The sequence below is a fragment of the Monopterus albus genome, unplaced genomic scaffold (genome assembly GCF_001952655.1).
Source record: "Monopterus albus unplaced genomic scaffold, M_albus_1.0 scaffold3.1, whole genome shotgun sequence".
NCBI lineage: Eukaryota > Metazoa > Chordata > Actinopteri > Synbranchiformes > Synbranchidae > Monopterus > Monopterus albus.
In genome coordinates, this window is record NW_018127883.1 from 8,904,027 (window position 1) to 8,926,589 (window position 22,563).

At 41.4% G+C, this 22,563-nt stretch overlaps 2 protein-coding genes across 3 annotated transcripts; one reads left to right on the top strand and one right to left on the bottom strand.

Annotated features, from left to right (window-relative positions):
* Positions 1-5,345: 5,345 nt before the first annotated feature.
* Positions 5,346-13,403, top strand: LOC109959426 (E3 ubiquitin-protein ligase MSL2-like). Of its 2 annotated transcripts, XR_002274840.1 has the most exons (4): positions 5,346-6,748; positions 9,296-10,653; positions 11,336-12,464; positions 12,733-13,403. XR_002274840.1 is itself a non-coding variant. In XM_020598789.1 (3 exons), exons 1-3 carry the CDS (start codon positions 6,607-6,609, stop codon positions 11,624-11,626), a joined length of 1,791 nt encoding a protein of 596 aa, XP_020454445.1. In that variant the 5' UTR covers positions 5,346-6,606; the 3' UTR covers positions 11,627-13,401. The 2 variants fall into 2 exon arrangements, 1 of the variants encoding a protein (XP_020454445.1); XM_020598789.1 differs by having other exon boundaries at positions 11,336-13,401.
* A 1,282-nt stretch (positions 13,404-14,685) lies between these two features.
* tnfsf10 (TNF superfamily member 10) lies at positions 14,686-22,338 on the bottom strand. Its single transcript, XM_020598824.1, has 6 exons — positions 22,128-22,338; positions 21,080-21,205; positions 18,463-18,508; positions 18,238-18,351; positions 16,934-17,178; positions 14,686-16,683 (listed from the first exon to the last, which is right to left on the bottom strand). Exons 1-6 carry the CDS (start codon positions 22,233-22,235, stop codon positions 16,474-16,476), a joined length of 849 nt encoding a protein of 282 aa, XP_020454480.1. The 5' UTR covers positions 22,236-22,338; the 3' UTR covers positions 14,686-16,473.
* Positions 22,339-22,563: the final 225 nt, after the last annotated feature.

Here is a 22,563-nt window from a genome sequence, read left to right on the forward strand (position 1 = left end):
AATGGAATAAATAATAAATCAGCAGAAAACGTTCTGAGCAGCTGCTTCGCCGTGATGTTTTCTTCACGCTGAATCTCATAGGACTTCAGGTAACGACAAATCTGGAGGGCAGGGCAGCTTTTCCTGCAATTTAATAACAAGGTGTAATACCACAGTCTGAAAATAGTGGTAAACAGTAAATTGTAAAAGTATTATCAGTAAAACACTGTGTATGTAAACTCTCAGAGGTTAATATAATATATATGTCATGTGACTGATGGATTCACAGGTCAATGTGGAGCTACTTTAACAGCCCAGATCGTTAAAACTATAAATCGCATTATATTTTATTTGTTAAATCGTATGTTTTGTAGGTAAAACATAAATATGCAAAGTAGCTAATACCAGAGTCAAAAGTACAAGATTTGTTGCTGGGCCCGTATTCACAAAGCTTCCTAAGCCTAAAAGTTGCTCCTAGTGACGAAATTCTAAGAAAACTCTTAGAGTTATGACATTTTTTAAGAATTTCCCCTTAGATATAGGACTAAATCTTAGTAAAGATAAAAGTGATTCACGAAACATCTTAGCCCCAAGAACAGCTCCTAAGGTAAAAATCCTTAAGAGTAGAGAGGAGGACTTTTAAGCGGCTTAAGAGTTCCTCTAGCAGCAGACAAAATGGTGGAAAGAAGAAATATTCTCGAAACAATGAACGACCATGAGTTAATTAAATGCTACAGATTGGATCATGATGGGATTATGTTTGTGGTTGACCTTATTAGAGATGCGCTCACATCTCCCACCGCTCGTAGTAATGCCATAACGCCAGAAATCAAAGTGATTACAACGCTGAGGTATTTGGCAACCGGAAAGATGCAACAGTGCAGCAGCGATGACTTGTGTCTGCCACAACCCTATATCAGCAGAGTGATGCACAAACTATTGAAGCGCTTTCACAGTCTCATGTAGTGACACGGTTTATTTCATTTCCACTGGACATTCACACTCTGTAGACTCACAAAAGGGCATTCATGGACATAGTGGGTTTTTTTATATACAAACATTATGACTTCACTGTCCATCATATTATCATATATACTCTTTTCACAAAGACCGCATTTTTGTAAAGACCGTGACAGATTCTTTATCAACCAATCACAGTCCATGATTTGCTGCGTCACCCCTAGCAACGGGGTCAACCACACCTCCTCACTAATATATAAGTTTTTGTACTTTCCTTGCTCAGAATTGCTCTGAGAAGTTTCCTAAATCACTTTTAGTCTAGGACTCCCAGCTAGGACGTTTTAGGCTAAGATAGGAGCTCTCTGAGAGAATTCTAAGATGCTCTGTGAATACGGGCCCTGAAGTCTAGTGGTGTAAAAGTATAAATGAGCAGAAAAATCAATGCTGAAGTAAAACCCAAGAATCTCAAAGTGGTACCTGATGCTACCATTTGCACACTGTAGCCATAATACTCTACTTGTTGTCTGAAGCTGTACTTGGTCTTGTACAAACCTTAGAAGGAAATTTCATATTTTGTTGTATTTACAGGTTCAAATGATCAAAATTAACATTGCAGCCAAGGTTTCAAGCAGAGCTCTAAGCTTGGCATAAAGATGAGCCAGTAATCTTCCTTCTCTGGTGTTTAACTTTATTTTGTTTGCTAAATAAGCCCATGTACACATGGTTTGTGCGACTGATTAGGAAGGTGTTTAATGGCTGATTCTCACCTTCTCTATCTTCTCTTTGAGCCACTGAGACGATGGATTGATGCACCAATGTTTGTTCTTCTTTGTTATAATGCTAGAAACAGGAAAAAGAAACACACAACAATCAGACATATTCATTACCTGAATGTTCTTTGGCTGATAATGAAACATTTGGTGGCCATTTTAAATTACGTTTGCATAGTTTCCTATCAAGGGTATAAGCTTTGTGAATCATGAAAACATGTGTCCATCCGCAGATTTCCCTGTGTAACCAAATTAGACTTAAATGAAGCTGCTAATACAATATTTTTCCCCTTTCAAGGTGAAGCCCACAAAGGGATAATGAGATGAGAAAATGCTGGAAATGTCACTTGATTTTCTGGCAACAAAAAATGGGAGTGGAAACATTCAGTGTTGTGTGTTAAAATCAGGCTGTGCTTACAGGAAGGCATGGTGGTTACAGTCCTCTCGCGGCTTCTGCTCGTAGCACTGTTTGATTCGCTCGATCTTCCTGGAGGTGACAGACCGACAGCAGGTTAAACCTACAATTGGAACGTAGGTGTCCGCTGCACCAGCAGTCCAACACACACACACACACACACACAGAAAGACAGAGATACTCATCATTATTCAGCGTTATATCCGAAGTTCTTTAGACAGCAGGATAGCAAAGACGGCCTGTAACAGACTGACACAGTTCCCATGAATCACTGCTTTTTGGAGTATTGTTGTGATCACTTTAATCTTACCACAAACTGAGGATGTTTTTATATTATCTATTGTTTTAGAACAGGAATTCCACAGTGTAATTTAACTGAAAACCACCTGACTGTACATTGAGGAAAAAAAACAGGCTTGCACCCACAACCATTAGTACTACACAGGCTACAGTTTCAGAAATGCCAGTAAAAGTAAATCTGTCATAAGACAGAAGATACCATTCAATTGTTAGTCCGGTGTTACCTTGTGAGATAAAGAAGAACATCACCATAGCTAGGGTGAGCAGAAAAACCCAGCGGCTGACAGAGAGGGCCATCCACATCTTCAGACAGTGACTGTAGAGCTCAGCTGTAAATGGCTCAGCTCACCAAAGTCTGCAGGCAAGTGGCCTAGAGAGCAGCAGCCTGACCTTATATACTGCAGTTCAGTAACAAAATGAGGAACCACTGTTGTCATGAGCCATATTTCTGGAATGGAAACAGCCAGTAAATGACAAGACAGGAGATAAAGACTCACACACCCAGAAGGTAATGGAATTTGTTATCATGGCCATATATGTTCTGGTGGGTGGTGATATGTACAGGGATGATGCTGCTGATACAGTTACATGAACTTCACATCTGTCACTAAACTGCAGTGAGTCTAACAACAAGTCATTTAAATTCCAATGCATTTGACATTTGAGCTGAAAAGGTGAATAAACCGCATTAAATGTCAGCTAAAACATAAAAGCATCATGCAGAAAACAGAATGTTTTGAATAAACATTCATAAATTTGTCAATGGGCCTTTTCTTTTTACATGTGCTTTTTTTTTGCCTCCAGTGTGATTTTTAACTTTATATCACAATTATTAGCGTACATCGTCATCCAGAGAGGAATCTATTACAAGTATGTTGACAAATATTTACTAATCGGTGATTTAATGATCTATTTCCAGTGAACTGGATATTAGATCAGTTTTCTTTGTGGTATCTGTGAGAAACACAAGGGGAATCACTGCGACTCACGGGGCTGCTCTGAGACGCACTAAAAATAACCCTCGCAGAATGACCAACCAACTAATTTTAGTATCCACTACAATAACCACAAAAACAGTCACCACAGCATGAGAAGCTGCTGAAAAACCCTGAAAGAATTACTCACATGCATGGAATGTAGCTGCCTAACAAATATTTAACCTTCAGTACCTCTGAAATTATGTAAGTGTGGATTTGAAATATTTGATTTGTCACCACTGTGTTTTGGCAAACGCTTAAGTCAACAGCAACTTTCAGTTGTTCAGGCTCCCACACCAGGAGTACTGGGCTCTAGTGTCTTATTGACAGAAGCCAGAGGTTGAACCACTAACCTAAGTCTCACTAATTTACATGTTATACATTATCTGATTTGTTTTATTCATAACTGGATTTTGGTCAGCATCATGAACACATCACCAGTGAAGACTCTAGGAAACCACTGCACCCACCGAAGTAATAGTCTTGCAAATAACCCCCAATATACACACTTTGGTTTCCATAAGGACAAAAAGAAACATTTATCTGGCGCTGCAAAATTTGAATTTCTGATCTGTGTGTTCTGTTTTCTGTGCTGAAAACTGGTGTAGAAAGGCAAAAACATTTCACAAAAAAGTCTGACATTAATGAAAAACATAAAATCTGCTGATAAAGCAATACAGTGACATTTTCATTAACATAATAAAAAATAATATTTAAAAACTTTAATTTGTAAGTAACAATGGCAGTATGTTATTCTAACAAATGAAGGGTTACAATGATTATTTTCATTACTGATTAATGGGATGATGTGCTGGTTATTTTCACTTTTAACTGTTTAATCATTTAGTCTTTAAAATATTTAAAAATATTTTTTAAATGACATTTATTTCTCACAGCCCATAGTGATGTCCAAAACCTAATAATACTTACGTGACTAAGAAAAGCTACAAAATGTTGTATTTAAGAAGTTGAAACCAGAGAACATTTGGCATTTTTGCCACCCCCAAAAAACTGAAGCAATTTATCAATGAAATAGTTGCCAATTCATTTCTAAGTCAATCAAATAATTTAGTATTTGTCTAATTATTGCTGCTCCAATTAAATGCAAAAACAATATATAGTTGCTAATGCAAGGCATTTTAAAATGAGTAACTGCAAGACAAAGAGAAGCAAGAAATGAGGAAGAAAAGAAGGGCAAGGCAAGTGCATTGATAGATGGTATCAGCATGTTTACATCATACAAGTGTGTCTACTTCACTATTAGTCTTTGCATGGGTGTAGGTTTGCAGCTATTTTTACACAGAAATTGCCAAAGACTCTCATGATAAGTCCTCTCTCCTTGTTTTTTCCACTTCTTTTTTCACCCTGCAGGTGCTCATACATAGTTCAAACAACAACAAATAGATGCTGAATGGTTGCAAAGAGAGGTGAAATGACCACAAAGGCTCACAACAACTAAAAAGAGGCACAACAATTCTACAAATAAATGCTGAATGGCCACATAAAGATGCATAACAAAAATACTGCAAAGAACACACAAAATGACTACTACAAAAAAAGTGCTGAATGATCAAAGAAAGATGCAGCTACAAACAAACTAAAATCAACTATGACCAGAAGGAGATACAAAGACACTACAAAAACATTTGTAAAAAAAACATAAAATGAATGAGAATATGAATAAAGAATAAAATTGCCATTGCTGTATTGTGTGTAGTCATGTTTTCTTTTTCAGTCTGGAGCTCTTGCTCCATTGTAGGGGTATGGGAACCTTTTACACCTCTGTGCACAGGGTGCCATGATCTCCTAAACTGTCTGTGCCACTGAAAATAACATTAACTCTGTTTTGTTTGCATTCAGTGAAAGCTTGATTTGAATGAGTTGTTGGTTAAAGTAAAGGTATATTTCATATATATAATGTAAATCTTTATTGTTGTCTATGTTGGTGATAAAATGCTTGTTGAAGTGCCGAATCAGATTCCACCATGCATTCACGGTGCATATACCATACATTCAGGATATACCATAACCACTTTGTGTGCGTTCTCGCGAGATCTAAGAAACAGCGCCCCCTTGTTTAAAAGCGACAGGAGGTACGAGAATAGCGGCTAATGATAGCAAGATACACAATTAAGGATTTATGTCACTTCACCGACACAGTGGAGGTAAACCAGAAGTTGCAGGAGGACGTATTCTCGACTAAACCTCCGTTTATTTCTGCTACATTCCTTCTGAGGCTTGAAGCCAGCGAGAGAGCCCCGCTCATCCCGAGAACTGGGAAGCGGCCTGCTTTTGTAGCCGGCTCTCCGGTGCAGCTTAGGCGGCTAGCTGTCACCAGAGCTCGGTGATATCTCTTTGCTTATTTTTCTTTAGACCAAGAGAAGCTTCGGAGCTCCGAAATCACTTTGCTTTAAAATCCACCGCCTCTCTTTAACAAAATATCCCCCTTTGACGTACAGCTGTAGGCGATTTTCACCAAAGGACCATTTTTCTCCGGAGCGTCCTGTTTTGTTTTCAAGTCGCCATGAATCTCTGCGAACAACAATAATAACAACCACAACGAGCCAGCTGGAGCTGCACCGCTGAGCGCCACCGATGCCTCGTTGTGGGATCATAAATGCTTTTTGTGGTACCAGCTCTGGACCGACGTGAAAAACGGGGACGAGGGTGCATGTGGACTATGACATACAGCGGGAAAACGATGCAAACCGGAGCACCTTGTCACGAAAGCCCCCGGCTGGATTTCGGAGCTGCTGCTAGCTAACTAACATTAAAGGCCACTGGCGGAGGAGAGAGTGCCACATGATGCTTTGTCTGGTCATAACTCGCGGACTGTATGGAATCAAAATGAGCCGACTTGGATGAACCGATGCATGAATGGTCTCCTTGTGAATGCGCTCCCATCAGAAACGGCACTACTTTCAGAGCTGGGACACACTGAGGATGGATCGGGTTTGACTGGGGATGAGTAACCTCTATCGCTCTGTGTACAGTCTGTGGATTTACCGACGAGGAACTAAAAACGTTATATACATCTATGATCGCTTCAAAGCCACCAGACTCCCTTGACAAAAACAGTGATTTTACCTCACAGAACACGGGAGTCGCGGGGCAGCCTCTGCCACGTTTGTTTGTTATTGTGTGATTTTTAACGTAGTAATACATCTGAACGGATCGGACTGGAGCCCCGGGCCAGGTAGCTGAGATGAACCCGGTGAATGCGACCTCTCTCTACGTTTCCGCGAGCCGGTCGGTGCTGCAGTGCGACCCCCGAGACCCCCGGGCCCTGGCGGAGCTCTGCAAGCTGCTACCGTTTTTCCGCCAGTCCCTGTCCTGCCTGGTCTGTGGTGAGTCCTTCTGTGTGTCTGTGTGTGAACATTATTTTTTTTATTTAAATATAATTGCATGCTCGCATAAATGTGAGTTTTACGACAGGTTTCTGTACCGTGCTTTTTCGTCAGCTGTCCTCATGGTGAGAGTGAGCCTCTCAATAATGCTGCTTTCAAGTACAGTTGGAAATATCTGAATCCACATTAATAATCAGAAGTGTTCGGCAGTGGTGGAAAGTAAACAAGTACATTTACTAATATACCGTTTTTAGCCACACATAGGGTTAATATTTAATGCTGCTTTGAATTTGAATTTGAAACTTCCCCTTTTTATTTCACTTACCTTAAGATGTGCCATCGACCATATAATATATGTAATATACTGTAAATGATTTGTAAAATGTTGCCCATGTGTAAATATTTATTATTATGAACAACAGCAACACTAATCATAACCTGCCATCCTGAAATTAGCCATTGTGCATGAGTGATTTTGAGATTTAAGTACATTTCAGTACATCACTAAAATATAAATAATAATAAACTCTGTTTTATAGAGCACCTTTCTTACACAGGGTTTACACAATACAGAACAATAAATTAGCAAAGACATGTCAATAAAAATAAAACATGATGGCGAGATAAAAATAAAAACACAACTTACATTTACTATGTTAACTTAAAGTAAAATTTTGAGTGTAAGACTCTTAATGAAGTGTCCTTACATTGTGGGGTATAGTTTTTCCTGGAGTAGGTACTGTATGCTTGCAGTAATTCTCCCACCACTATTGATCTGTAATGATCTAGAGAAAAACCTATATATTGTTGACAGCTCAGTGTTTGAGGATAGAATCGTGGCCAACGTGTAGTTTGGTGTGTTCAAACTGCATGAGGGTCCTTGACATGCAGAAGATAAAAAAAAAACAACCCTAATTTCCTCATACCTGAATGATGCTTTGAACAAATAACTCTATTAAGACTTACTGCTTATATGTCTTTGCTTTTTACTGCATAAAAAACCCAAATAATATGATTAGTTTTCACTTAAATCCATCTGAATTCATGTCAAGGACTGTTTACCAAATGTTTAAGCGATGTCCCGAAGTGCAGTGAATGCATCTTAATTCACAACTTCACCCATCATGACACACCCCCTCCTTGTGCTATATGTCTGCTTCCAGGAGCATCTCTGTATATTGTGCTGAACAACAGTTTTTTCACATACTGGATATTATGCACCTAATCTTCTTCTTACCCTCTTTGCCCCTAAACACACAAAAAAGTAAAATATACAGAGCAAAAACAGATGGAGACAAAGAGGGAATACTGTTTGGGAACATGGGTGTTTACACTGTTGATTTACAGCTTTAAATGTCTGTACAAAATAAAATGAGCTGTGATTTAAGTTTTCCTGTGGTTATTCTGCTCGTGTTAGGTTGTAAAAAACAAAACTTCATCTTTAATTTATTTTGGTGGTATATTTAATGCACGGGTTTCACTGCTCATACATAATACAGGCGCTCTCCCTCAACCATACTGAGGTTATAATGTGTTTGTTGTAACCCGGAGGAGACTGGAGTGACTTTTTTTGCAGGCTGTCAGTACATGGATGAATATATAGGTTATTTCTGCTATTTGGTGTGAGGTAAAGGTGATATTTGTGTTAATGGGATTGTTAGAGAATTGGGGGGGAAGATACCTAGAGATACAAATGTGGTTTAAAGGGTTAAAACAATAGTCACATTCTTCCTGATGGCTGTGAAAATAGCTGAACTCTTGCTTGTTCTGTAAAAATCTTCAAAAATGACTTGAACAAACTTATTGGTGCCCCTTGGAAGTGGATTGTATAGATACTTTAAGAATACTATTGTGCCGTCAAGTCATACCAGTCATTCATGATCCTGTATTTAAACTGAGGAAAGTCCTCATTGTGCTGTTTGGTATCACTGTGTGCACCACTCTGAACATGCAGAAGAGAGAGAGTGTGGTCTGAGTAGATAAGGAAGAAAATACATGTTCAGAGAAGCGAAAATGAAAAGAACACCACCCCTGCGGTGAAACATAGAGGAGACTCTGGTGTGTGACTTGTGCAGGGCAAAGTGAAATCAGAAGGTTATCAAGGCGTTCTCGAGAGCGTTGTCTCGGTCGTAGGTCATGACTCCTCCAACAGTTGAATAGGATTTTTCAGACAGGCAGTACAGTGTGTGTAAGGTTGGTTGTTTCTTATGAATGGATCGTCATCCTTTTTACCCATCTGCAGCTGCACTCGCTAGCGACCAGCATTGCTAAGGAAGCTTCCCTCAAAGAGTGGTTGTTATCCAGTCTGGCAAGTCGCCAGGCAGCACTCAGGTTTACGGATACACATCAGATTAGGAAGATGCTGAAACACAGCAAATGAGGATGTGGTTGTTTAACAACTTGAAAAGCCAGATCATAATTTATTTATTTATTTATTTTGTTTGTTTTTGTTTTTTTTGCAGAGTTCTGTTCATCATGATGAATCACCAGTGTGAGGTGGTCTGGATCGTAATTATGTTGTCTCTATTTGTCTTCTCCTCTCCTCAGGTAACCTGCTGCAGGACCCCATAGCTCCCACCAACTCAGCATGTCAGCATTACGTCTGTCGAGGCTGTAAGGGTCAGAGGATGCAGCTGAAGCCATCCTGTAGTTGGTGTAAGGACTATTCCCGCTTTGAAGAAAACAGGCAGCTGTCCTTGCTCGTCCACTCTTACAGGAAGCTGTGTCTCTATATCACCCAGTCACCACTGGCTCCGCACATAGCCAGCGCTGCCAGTGACTCGCCGGACCTCCAGGCTGTCCTAAATGAGGGTCTCTCATTGGCTGAGAGTGAGCCAGAGGTGGAGGACGTTTCAGATTCACTTGGGCTGTCGCACACAGCTTCCACCTCTGACGTGGTGCAGCCCATTGAAGCTTCACCAAAAAAAGAACTTAAAGAAGAGGAGCTGTCCCCCATGAGCATTAACGGACTGCATGATTGTAACGGCCTGGTCACTTTGGACACCCTGCAGCCAATCACCATAAAAACAGCTGGAGGTGTTGTAAAGCAGGAGTGCTTTTCGGAGGAGATCCCGGTGTGTGTTAGCGTCACAGCTGGCAGCGAGGCTGGGCTTTGTGACATTAGCACTTTCCGGGATGACATGAAACCTGGTGGGGGGCAGTTGTTGCTGAGTGTTGAGGAGGTGTTGCGGACTCTGGAGACAGACAGTGACCCTGACCACATCTCTGAAACCAACCTCCAGCCAGACTGCCCCCTGTCTGTACCTCAGTCTGGCCTCAATGGGCCTCGCTGCCCATCCAGCCGCAACTCCTCCCACCTCATCCCCTCGCTACCCCCAGAAAACAGCCTTCAGCCCCTCCAGCCTCACACACATCCCTCCACACATGCCCCCCCTCGGTGCCACCGTAAGCGTTCCCACTCTGAAAGTGACAGTGAAAAAGTGCAGCCCCTTCCCATCTCAAGCCTCCTACGAGGGCCTCCCCTTTATGCCAGCAGCTCCCCCCACCATCTTAACCCTGGTGTCATCACCAAACAGGAGCCTAAATTCCTTGCAGCCGTGCCCCACCCACACTTGGCCCCAGTGCCTAATGGTAGCCCCGCTAAAGTGGGCAAGACTGTGCTCATGTCCAGCAAGGCGCTGAAAAAGACTGTGGAGCACCACGGGCCCACCACCTGGAAGACTCATACCAAGGCCGGCCAAGTGGCCCCCAAGCCCCGTGTACAGCCCCGTGACCGGGTCACCCACCACCCCCATGTGCACCCCCTAACACACCCACCCAGCCCCTCAAAGCCACTATACAAGAAGCCTGTGGAGAAGAAGGGCTGCAAGTGTGGCCGAGCCACACAGAACCCCTCTGTGTTGACCTGCAGGGGGCAGCGCTGCCCCTGCTACTCCAACCGCAAGGTGAGAACTATGTTGACCCGACACAGAAGGTGCTGTGCTCTGTGTCAGTTCATATATGTAGATGTAGATACCAGGAAATAAAAGCTGAAGTCTCATGTCCATCTTTTGATCCTAAACCCAAATGAAAAAACTTAGAAAAAATCAACTGGACTTAAATTTCTAGGTAGAAGACATTTCACCTCTCATCCAAGAGGCTTCATCAGTTCTGGTTTACTATGACCTGGATGACTGAGAATCTGCAAAGACATAAGACCAAATGTCTTCAGTGTACAGCAAACACAAACGAATTGGCCGAGTTGATCATGCATAGTTGATTATTAATGGCCGAAGTGTGTTCTTTTTGCTTTGCACTGTTAGTCTTGTTTTGCCATTAGTAGTTACTCAAATCCACTTCATGACTGTGGGATTTGAATCATTAATCTTTGTTTTGACAAAGAGGTCCTCTGAGTCGCGTGATCAAATCTCACAGACCTCATCAGCAGATAAACAACAGAACTGTCAATGTTCAATACTGAAATGATTTTGAGAACCTGCAGGGCTTCTGATCCATAAGGTTGGTTATGAAATGAAATGATCTGTTTAATCTTCTTGTCATGGGATAGTCTTTATATCACTGTTGAACATTTGTTGATGTTGTTTGTTAAGCCATGTTGTTATTGATTATTATTGTTGTCTTTCCAAGGCGTGTCAGGAATGTATCTGCCGTGGCTGCCAGAACTCCTACATGGCCAATGGAGAGAAGAAGCTGGAGGCCTTTGCTGTGCCAGAGAAAGCTCTGGAACAGACCCGGCTCACGCTGGGCATCAACCTCACCAGTATCGCCGCGGCGGCCCTCCGCAACCCCGCCTCCTGCTCCCCTGGCAGCACCCTCCTCAATGTCACTGGGGCGCCTGTCACAACTACCTTCCTGTCGGGGGCGGGGCACGATAACAGGGGCTTTGACGATTCACTGGAGATGCGGTTTGACTGTTGAGGCGCCGCCCGTCCTTCGGTCAGAGAGCACACACATTCCCTGCCCCGCCAGCCGGGTGGGATCCATCGGGTCAGACCAGGGACCTGAAGTGGCGGAGCCAGAACAAGGCAGCTACAGTGACAGGCAGGAGCGAGGGTCAGCAGCTGAGGCTGAGTCGCCACCCTCCATCCGTTGCCCGAAACTGCACCATGCTTGTGGTTTTGCGTATACACCCAGCTGCCACTTGTTTAGGTACACAAAGCTAAAACTCATGCATTCTACTCCAGCAGCCCTGCAGTACTTCCTCTTTCATGAAGGTGAAAATGTGCAGTTTTTGTTGAAACTGTTTTAAAGAGGTGTGAATTTAACTCATGAGTTGTTTTTATTGACAGTGTTTCTATTTCTTTGTCCAGGATTTTCTTTGCAGGGTTGTTGTTGTAGACTGTGGCAGTTTTCGCTTGTTGTCCCTAATAACTGTCAACTGAGTGTACACACGACGTAGGACAGAAGAAGAAAGAGAGAGGGGAGATGTAGCGTTAATGTATGTGCAGAGATATCATTTCAATGGGGATAGAGTTTCTTTGTTTTTGTTTTCTTTCCTACTGTGGGTAACGTGTAGAGCATGTTGTGTAGCTAAAGTGTGAGTGTGAGTGTGTGCGTGCATGTGAGTGTGCACTGAATGTCTGAGATGGTTTGGTTTGGAAGGGAACTTATCAGCAGGAGACATTAACATCATCAGCGACTGGTGTAATTTCTATCAAACTTTAAGACGTTTATAATGTGTCTCTCAGTTACATTAAAAACCAGTGGAAGCCGGTGCAGGGGCCCACCTGCGTTCGACCAGAATGTTTTCATACAGGTAAATGAAATCAACAAATGTCACCTCAGATTTTGTCTGTTGAATGTGAAATGAGCCACAGTCAGACACCCAGACACGTGCAGCAGTAGTAAAACGGTAATTTAACCACTGGGGCAAACCTCTGTCCTTTGTTTGCTTTTAAATGATTTTAAATTTAAATATTAAGTTTAACCTGTTAATCCTTCTTTTTGAGTCAATTTTCCAGACAACTTAAACCGCAGTATTTCTGATCTCTTCTTACTTGTGGTACATCTCTGGTTGACTGCAGGCCCAGCACATCACTGTTCATAAGTACTTGGTTTCTGGAAGCTAAACATATGCTGCTACCTAAACAACAGGAATGACTCAACAAGAAGAGCACGGCGGATTTCCTCCATCCTTGTTCCTTCATTTTTTCTGTTTTCACAAACGACATTTGCAGTATTTATTGGACACCCCCTGACGCTTGTTACATGTCGGCCTCGATTCTGCTCGCAGCCTGTTGAGTCCGTCAGTTCAGTCTGGACCCTTTCTGTCTCAGTCAAGTTACCGTCTTATTTTTAGTGTTTCAAATCGTTTTTGTTCACCCTTGGGGCATTTAAATAACTGTAATATAAGTGTAACATATTTCCACAAAAAGAAAGAAAATCAAAAACTCACAAAGTGTTGTGTGGTTATTTGTTTCCCTCCTGTCTGAAGCCTTCTGCAGTTTTCTAGGAGCCACCATGTGTGGTTGGTTGTTGCTGCACTGCTGAAGGTGGACACTGTAAGGCTGTGTGGAGCCCCATGTTGCACCAGCAGGAGGCAGAACACACCTGTAAATGTCCAGTAATCTACAGCTGACCACGTTAGGAGGCCCAATAAAAGGTTCACTGCTTTCATTCTGACCTGTTTGCTAATGTGGCTACACTTGATTATTCTGCTTGACCTCACTAGATGAAACGACTCAGCTCTGCCCAAACACTTAGCCGTGTAATTTCAAATCAAAACTTTATAGGCCCAGAAAGAAATGATCTGGATGTTATTTGGATCAGATCAAAGACTGATCTAGTTCATTTTGTGTTCTGATTTTTAGTAAGTCGGGTGCTTCCAGACAGGACTAGTGCTGCTTCAATACACATGACTTAGGCAAAGTGTGGTGCTTTTGGACTTAAAATCATGTCATCTACCTTTTTTGCAGAGCACAATTTTTTATTCACCAAACATTTCCATCTGAGTGTTTCTGGCATTCTTATATTGGATCTATTGAACAGTCATGCTACATTTAAATCAGCATATTGATGCAAAGCATAATTTTTAAAACATTGTTTTTGCAAAATACAGTTATGCCTAGTGGATGCAGAGATGCCCAAGAAAAATATAGATTATCAGAAACCCTTTATTTTACAGGTCTTGTAAATTGCAGTTTGTTTCATAATGTTTTAAAGGTACAATTGGAGCATGATCAGTTGCCTCACTTCTGTTTAATTCTAAATGCTCAATAAAGAAAGCCATTTCAAATAATTAATAAATAACAATTATTAACTGCGGTTTACAGTGATCCATTTGTTTCTTGCATATTAATCTGGAAGTTGATAATAAACTTTCAAGAAATTATTAGGAAATAGCAGACCTGTAAAATAAAGCCTTAACGTATCATATTTTCAGTAAGAGACAAGCAACACTGCAAACAAATTAAATTTAAAAATGTTTTTCAGAAGATTACAAAAAGAATGATACAATTTATCAAGTCAAAGGATTTAGTCATTTGCTTTTATAAAAGCATCTGTTCCTCACAGTAGAAGATGTAACTGTGTTACGGTTTGTATTTTCTTGGAAACTGATTTAAACAATGAGTATAAAACAGTTTTTTTGACAATTGGCTCAGTTGTTATGTAATAGATGTAATATTGTATTTTACAAAATAATTTTAAATAGGTGATGGAAACATTGTTTTGTATTTTTTGTATTGATGCTGAAAAATAAGTCACATGACTGACTAATGAACAGGATAAATCAGAAATTGTCACCGACCTCAAACACCCTGATAAAAGCAAGAAATGTTCAATGAATAACACGGTGTTGCTTCCAAACACTACCAAAGATTGTCCGTTTACAGTGTCTTTATTCCACATATTTACAGACAAAATCACTTCCTTATTTACATTCACATTATGCTTGAGTTACTTGCAAATTAAAAATAAAAAAATCAAATCAAATTTTTATGGTGTTCTGTGATGATTTTGATTAGTGTTGTATCATCTTCATGTGTTCACGCCCCGGCTGAGTGCAGGTGGGTGTTATTCCATGTGGAGGCCAAAATAAAAGGTCCAGTCTGGATTCACATCAGTAGCCGCGTAGTAGCCATTTAGTGGTCACTTACAGCAAAACTACACATTTCTTGCAGTACATTGATATCAGACAACTCAAACAACCCCTGTCCATTTTATACAAAACATGGTCTAAGAGTTTCTGTAATTTTTGTGACAACAAAACTGATATAACCACTTTAAAAAAGGTTTATTTATAGCAAAAACAAAAAGGTGAGGCACACGCCAGTGAATATAACTGGCTTCATTTTTGACTTCAGTAATACTTGGACAAAAACATTTGCAGTGCTCTTATTAGATTCCTTGTGGCCTCAAAATGGAAACCAAGCAAGAAATCTAATAAGTAGACCTTGAGTTATGCATTTTTTTTTTGTCAAATTACTGCTTCTTAATTCAGGAATCAACTTTGAAGCTCAGTTCGTTATATTCACTGATGCACCCAGTGCTACTTTAGTCATATGTATATTTGTGTTTATACATCTTGGGCGTCAGTGGATTTGCTGCAGAGTTCGCTACAAGAGCTCATTGCACCACATGGAAGAGAGCAGAGCTACAAAAAAATCCCATCTGATGTAAATGACTGTTTTCTAAATCTGCAGGCCACGTCTGTATTTAATCCAACATGACACAAATGCCCAAGAATACCAGGTGTTAGGGAAAAAATTAAGGGTGGAGACGAATTCAGGAAGGGCTCCAAACCCAGGATTTGCAATTAGAAACATAAAAAAACCACAAAGTATAGCACAATATGTACATCTTTACACAAATGCACTTCCACAGGCTCATGTAATATTTATGTGGGTGGACTGAAATAATCACAAGCGTTCAACTGGTCAGCATTTTACACAAACATTTGTTAGAGGCCTGATCTCAGTTTAGTAATCAATGAATCATTAGGTGAAAAGCCAATCTGATGAAATTCTGTGGATTACAGAGGTACTTAAACTGCTATATGAGTGTAGGATCGCTGGTTAGCCTAGTGTTCATAAATACCACACAGTCATGGATGAATAATGTTTATATTTTTGTCCAGAGTTTTTTCTCAGCTCCTCTTGGTATAGTTAGAAAATGCTCTCAAATGCTGAGTTGCATACTCCATAGTGCTCAAAATGTGGTTTGTGCTCCCTCAAACATTGTGTCGGTAGTTTATCTCCACAGAAACCTTCTCATCTTTGGCTCCACCCACTGAAATTTACTGTAACTCAGCCAGTGAGATGAAATCTGCCTCCAAAACCTGTTTGCGCACACAAAAATGTCTGTTGGTTACACTGACCTTGACTCATTCAAAGACAGCTGTGATGATTTTTCATACAAAGCATCAACTTACATGCACATCACAATTGAGTGCAAGGCTGTTAAAGAGAAACCTGCACACTGACTCCAGGCCACAGCATTTATTCACCAAGACAACGTTCTTCTTCTTGACTGGACGATGAGCTGACTGGGAGAAATGGTCTTTTTTAATCTGTTCTGTGCCTTGGAATCAGTGTGCTGTATTACTTCCTGTATCTTCTCCACCCACAAAACCAGTGTTGTCAAAATGTTTTGGTGATTCTGAACAAAAAAAAAAAAAGAAAGTAGGGCTTCCCCGCGATTCCTTTTCTCAGGTGACCATTTTCTCTTTATGAGCTCATTATCAGGAAAAGTCTACAATCAGTACAGACATTATAAAACACGACGGAGGATTCACCACTGTGATCCCAAGTCCTGCATCTGATTGTCTAGCTGACAAGAAAAGCGCCAAAGAAGCTGCTCTTCTCATCCATGTCCACAGCAGAGGCGTTCGTCACAGTGACAAACAGGCGGTCGCCGTTGCTGAGTGGGAACAGCCCCCCTTGGTGGGCGGAGTGTAGAGAGAACTGGGAACCCCGGGACCAGCAGGAGGTTCGACTTGTCTTCATCAGCAGGATGGGAACCGGGTAGGAGCTCATCTGGTGGGAGAAGGAGAGGTGAGTGGGTGGGGGTGTAGCTCTGACTCATGGTGGATCATCATTGGATTGTGAGTACAATGTCTACAACATGTGATCTGTCAGTGATATTCTGCAGTTTACTGAGGTCAGTCAAATCTGATGAGATATTGTGTGGGCCGAACAAATGGACAACCTGAAAACGTAATGCCTCTAGACATGGCTGTCGCCACACAGAGGTGCAGTAAGTGTTGAGATCAGAGAAGATTCCCACCTTTTTATAGACATACTGCAGCAGGGGCCTCCCTCTGTTCTCTGACTCCTCGCCATCCTCGCCCTCCTCCTCCAGGGAGTGGGTGTGTCTGAAGTAAGTCTGGGCGTAGACGTAATAGAGGCCGGGCTGCGGCACCACCAGCTCTCCGTCCACGAGCTTGACATCCTGCAGGAAGGCCAGCCCTTTCTGCGCTTCCGACCATGAGATCTTCTGGCCCTGAACTCGACGGCCGGCGGAGACTGAAGCTATGGAAAAGAAACCCGATAGGAATAAAGTCACCTCATTGTAGAATGTTTTGTTAGGAAAGCCTGATTCCAGTCAGAAGAGAAATAGATTAATGTTAGAAATAATAAAAATAAAAATATTCAATCAAAAAATTAGACTTTTTGGTCACAATTCTGGGATTCTGGGATACTGAGTCAACATGGATAATAAAAAGCTAGGCAGAATGGGTTAAAGAGTTTTGTAGAAGCATACTGCAGAAAATATATTAAAGTTATAGATTAAACAAAACCCCAGCCCAAATGACCAACTTGCATTCTGACTCGTTTCATCATCATCATCATCAACTTTATTTGTATAGCACATTTAACACAGCCGAAGCTGACCAAAGTACTTAACACAATATTCACAACACCCCTTAAAAAAACAACATAAATAAACAGCAAAACAAAAACATCATACTTAAAACAACCCCCTATCATAAATCACAAGCTCAACAAGACACAGGATCACACTGGTTCGAACGCCAGACGGTACAAATGAGTCTTCAAATAGGTTTTAAAAGTGGACAACGAGGGGGCCTGTCTAATATAAAGGGGCAATGCATTCCACAACTTAGGCGCCCCCACAGAAAAAGCTCTGTCCCCCCTAGATCTCCGCCTAGCCCTCGGTACCTCCAAGAGTAGCTGGTCAGCCGATCTGAGGCACCTTTGCCAGCTGCCGGAGGTGATAAAAACTGGCCCGTACAACTGCATTCACCTGACATTCCATTCTAAGAACAGAGTCTATTTTAACACCAAGGTTAGTAACGGTGGACCGCACGTACCGTTCCAAGGAACCAAAATCAACTCGGGGAAAATCACCAGAGTTATTTAGACCAAACACTATAACCTCGGTCTTCGTATCATTCAACTTCAATAAGTTTAAGCTCATCCACTTCCTAACGTCATCAAAACATGACAATAGTGATGCAACTGATGATGCGTCCCTTCCCCTCAGTGGCAAATACATCTGTACATCATCCGCATAACAATGAAAAGAGACCCCATGCTTCCTGTCATGCATGTTTCAGTGGAACTCACCTCCCTCTCGGCCCAGTTTGGGCACAAAGCTACCAGTGACATGGGCTGCCACTTTAGGGCGAGATGAAGCCTTTTCCTCCATCACAAGTGAGGGCAGCACTCGAGATACTTCATCTAAAGAAAAGAAGAAAAAGAAATTTAACTCTTTTCTCTTCTACCTGCCTAACCCTCCTGAACCAGGCAGATAACACAATAAGTCTTTATGTTGTCATTAGGTTTTCTTACCTCTGACTGCTGAAGAAATCTCCCTCTGGTAACGCTGAGACAGAGACTGTATGGAAAACAAAACCACTTATTAGAGAACACACAATTTATTTTTGATGTATTATCACTGACAGCACCATCGCAAACTAATACACCTTCAAGAATCATACATAACATTTGTCTGATGACCCCCTTTCAGACTTCTGACTGCTACTGTAAATCTTAATAAAAGATCTAAGAAAGGGGGTAGAACTAGATAAGTCTGTACTTCTTTCTACTCCCTTTCAAGCATGCAATGGTGGTAGTATTTATAATTCACTTCATGAATGTGATATGACTGAATTGTATACTATTTTGTCTTTATATTGTTATTAGTTTTTTCTTCTTGTATTGTATATGCACTACCTTTTTTTCTTTTCTCACAATTTTATTTCTGTAATGCTATTTTATTTTTTACATGCTTGAAATAAACTAAACTAAAAGCAAGTGGCCTGTGTAAAGGCAGAAAAGTTGCAGTTCTCACTGCTTGCCAGTAGAGGTCGCAGAGGTCAATCATTTCAGCAGTAACTAAGGACTATGAACATATTTATTATCTGAAGATATCAGCACTCAGTTACAGTTGATGTGACAGGAGCAAGACTTTACTTTGAGGGAAGCTGAACCTCAAAGGAAGCTCTGCTAAATTGATCTGATTAAAATTTCCATGGAATTTATTTATAAATGCCCCCAAATGCAAGATACTTAGCTAAGAAGATGAATAAATATAAATACTGGAAATGTGGTGCCAGTAAAAGTAAAAACACTGACTCCACTATTCCAAAATAAAACTACATAAAATTTATCTGGATGTTTCCTCACATTTATTTATTGTGCTTAGAAGCAGCTTCAAATCATTATTTCTGTCACGTGCATGTCATTAGTTTCTATCACCAAAGTATTTGACCCGATGGTGGCACCAGATGAAATGTTAGGATTAAAGTGTTTACAATCATCTTGTCATTCAGGAACCTGTGCAGCAGTTGTCATGATAAATAAACTACAATAAATAAATATGAAAATAAAATGGTGCTAATCAAATCAAGAAGATGTTGCACTGTTTCACCAAACAAAACGTTGGGATCACAGGGGCATCACCAGAGTGTGCTGACTATGTCTACTGGGCTGGGGACGTGAACATCTACTGCAAGCTGTGGATTTATTTTAGCCTGAACTGGCGGTGGCACTAGAGGAGAAGTCAGGGATTAGCCAAAGCCATTAGGATTCCTTCCCTGGGGAACATGAATGTCTGGACAAAATTTCAACACAATCTATCTGGTAGGTGTTGGGATATTTCAGTATGTGGCAAAGTGGCACAAGACAAGGTAAGGACGAGGATGTAAATAAAGCCACATGACATGAATAAGTAATATAACATTGTTGAGTGATTCATTCTTGTGATACATATCGGCAAACTAAACAGATATTTGTGGGTTTCACAGGACCCTTATATGTACATTTACCCTGTGTTAAAATCAGAAACTGATGTTCTGGCTCAAAATGTCCCGAACTAAATTTACTCAGGAGGCTGAGTCAGAAAATACCCAACTTCAGTTATTTAAGAGAGCAACAAAGTCAGCAGAGGAGGGGAAGATAAACAAACACTGTGTACGAGAAGCAAGTCAAGGAAGAAGACTAGCTTTGGTGTGTGTGTGTGTGGGTGTGTACGTGCGAGTGTGAGAGCAGGGCAGGTGAATGCATTCCTGTGCTGATTAAACCACACAGGATCACATCACATCTCCAGCTATGAAGGAGTTCATTGTGCATCTGCCGGCACTTATGTGGATCATTTCAGCATTTTTTTTCTCCTGCTAACATCAAGATCTGCAGAACAGGAAGCCCCACATAACAACGGTAATGACTGTGTCATCCTCATAAGTCAATTTGTTGCCTCACTTATTTTTGTACCTAGTTCAGAAACTGTGTCTAACATTAAGTCAAAGGCTGCAAATAGTTTATACTTTAGCTATTGTCAAAAAAATCACATAAAAAGGCCAAAAATTCATCTCTCAGTACTTAGCACCTGACCCTGCCTGTGGCTCTCAGCTGGTGTATTAACTAAGATTTCACACATAGAAGGGGAAGTGGTGTCTCTCAGCTAACCTGTTTGTTTTGGTAACACTGATCTCTCAATAATGAACTGTTGATAGGCTAATCAATTAATCAACTAAGATAGAAATCAGTGAAAACTCAGAATGTTTTTCATACCAGCAGGACACGAGTCTAACAACACAGTTTCCTTGTGGCTCAAATGTAACCATCATATGAAAACTCCCAGTTGTGCAAAGTGTGAGACAACGGAATAATGATAACAGTAAAACTGCTTTATCAGTTGCTTTTTTGGCATTTGCAGCTGAAGTGTGGGAGGATTAGTACTATCTCCAAACTCCAGTGGGTGGGGGGTTTTGAGCCAGTGCAGACTGGGAGAGAACAGAGCTCCGAATGCCAGAAATCTCGGCAGCTGGCCAAATAATCACAGAGTCATTAATACTGATATGTACAGGTCATTCTGTGCTGCAGGGCAGTGAGGTCATAATTCACACTCCTTTTACACTTAGAGTTAAAGTTTAAGATTTTTGGGCTTATTGTTGTTTTCCATTACCTTCTCAATGAGCAGGTGAAGCTGCTGAGTGACTTGCCAGCATGGATCCCCCCGGACAGCTGTGATGCTCTGCAAGTCCGTGCCCGTCAGACAAGACACGCTACTCCTGGCAAATGTCTCCTTCATCTGCATAGAGTGTGTTAAGAAATGTCAACAACATCAAAACTGTTAGGCCAAGCATCTCTCCTCCCCTCCTCTTCCCAACAAAGGTTTGCCTGACTTTCTTTTTACTTTCATTTAGTTTGTCAGTAAAAACTATAATCTAGAGTTGTCATTTTTATGGCATAACTGAGGAAGATGTGCTTTAAAAATTGCATAAATCTCCTTTTACATTTCACAATCACTGCTTCAGTTTATCAGGCTCCTGAGTCAGCACAGTTTCTTGGCATGTGACCCTTTGCTCTTTGTTTAGGTTTCATTTCTTCACTGTTCACATATATGTTGCTGCATTTCATCTGGGTTAATGATTCGTTCCTGTAAACGCAGACTGGGAATTGTACTGGACTGAATCCAGATAACCAAAGGACCCAGGCGTTACCAAAACGAGTAAGTCCAACACACACACACACACGCAGCTCTGTGGAAACTGTCCCTGATAAAAGCAGCTAATCATAAAAATAGCTGCAGTCCACCTCTTCTGCTGCCACAGCTCTTTACTTACTTGTATTCGTTTTGTGTTCGCAAAGGCCAAGAATGCGTGAATCTTTGCAATAAACTACGCTGTGCAAAACTCACTTGTTTTAACGTGAAAGCAGCAGATTCGGCCTGCGTTGCATTCTGCAAAAAAGAAGTTGGATGTGGACTGAATGTGCTCTGGGGCGCAGCAGATACATGACTTCTCTCCTAAACATGACAGCGCCTATTCACGCAATAAAAGCCTATAGTAGTTGCAGCAGAGTGCTGAAGGTCAATAGCAAGTCTAACTTTCATGTGTCTGTATCAAAGACCTGAACAACTTAGAGCCCACTTCGCTGTGCGTTGCGCACAGCGATGCGTAAAAGCTTCCGCGCGTCTCCGGTTCGTCAGCTCTAGAAGTGACTTCTCTTACCGAGTTGAGAGCCGCTGTGAAGTGCAGCACGGTGATGGTGACGACCACAGTCTGCAGCAGAACCGCCAGCAGCAGCAGGACACCGAGCTTCGGACCGGAGCCCGTCATAACGACAGACCGTCGTCCGGTACCCGACCAGCGGCGTTCCCAGACTTTCACAACAAGAACAATGGCAGAGAGCTTAACTAAACCTCTACCCTCCCCGTGGCATGTACACAGGAGGAGGAGGAGGAGGAGGAGGCGGGGCCGGCCTGCAACACAAGAGCCTTTTCCCTCAGAATTTCTCCTGGAAAGATTATTGTTTCATTTCTGCGCTGAAAAAACACAGATATCCTTCTATAGTTTATTGTGAACACCCATATCGCTGCTGTAGATCTGTGGTCTGACCTTATTGTGAGAAAACACGGTTTACCTCAGAGAAAAGTTAAACATGCCG

Bases quoted from the DNA above. Each gene is read 5' to 3' on its own strand.
- tnfsf10 (XM_020598824.1), bottom strand. From the start codon at position 22,235: ATGACGGGCTCCGGTCCGAAGCTCGGTGTCCTGCTGCTGCTGGCGGTT. The intron at 18,352-18,462 runs GTAAGAAAACCT...TCTTTTCTTTAG, and splicing joins GATTTCTTCAGCAGTCAGAG to ATGAAGTATCTCGAGTGCTG. The intron at 17,179-18,237 runs GTGAGTTCCACT...TCTTTTCCATAG, and splicing joins CAAACTGGGCCGAGAGGGAG to CTTCAGTCTCCGCCGGCCGT.
- LOC109959426 (XM_020598789.1), top strand. From the start codon at position 6,607: ATGAACCCGGTGAATGCGACCTCTCTCTACGTTTCCGCGAGCCGGTCG. The intron at 6,749-9,295 runs GTGAGTCCTTCT...TCCTCTCCTCAG, and splicing joins CCTGTCCTGCCTGGTCTGTG to GTAACCTGCTGCAGGACCCC. The intron at 10,654-11,335 runs GTGAGAACTATG...TGTCTTTCCAAG, and splicing joins CCTGCTACTCCAACCGCAAG to GCGTGTCAGGAATGTATCTG.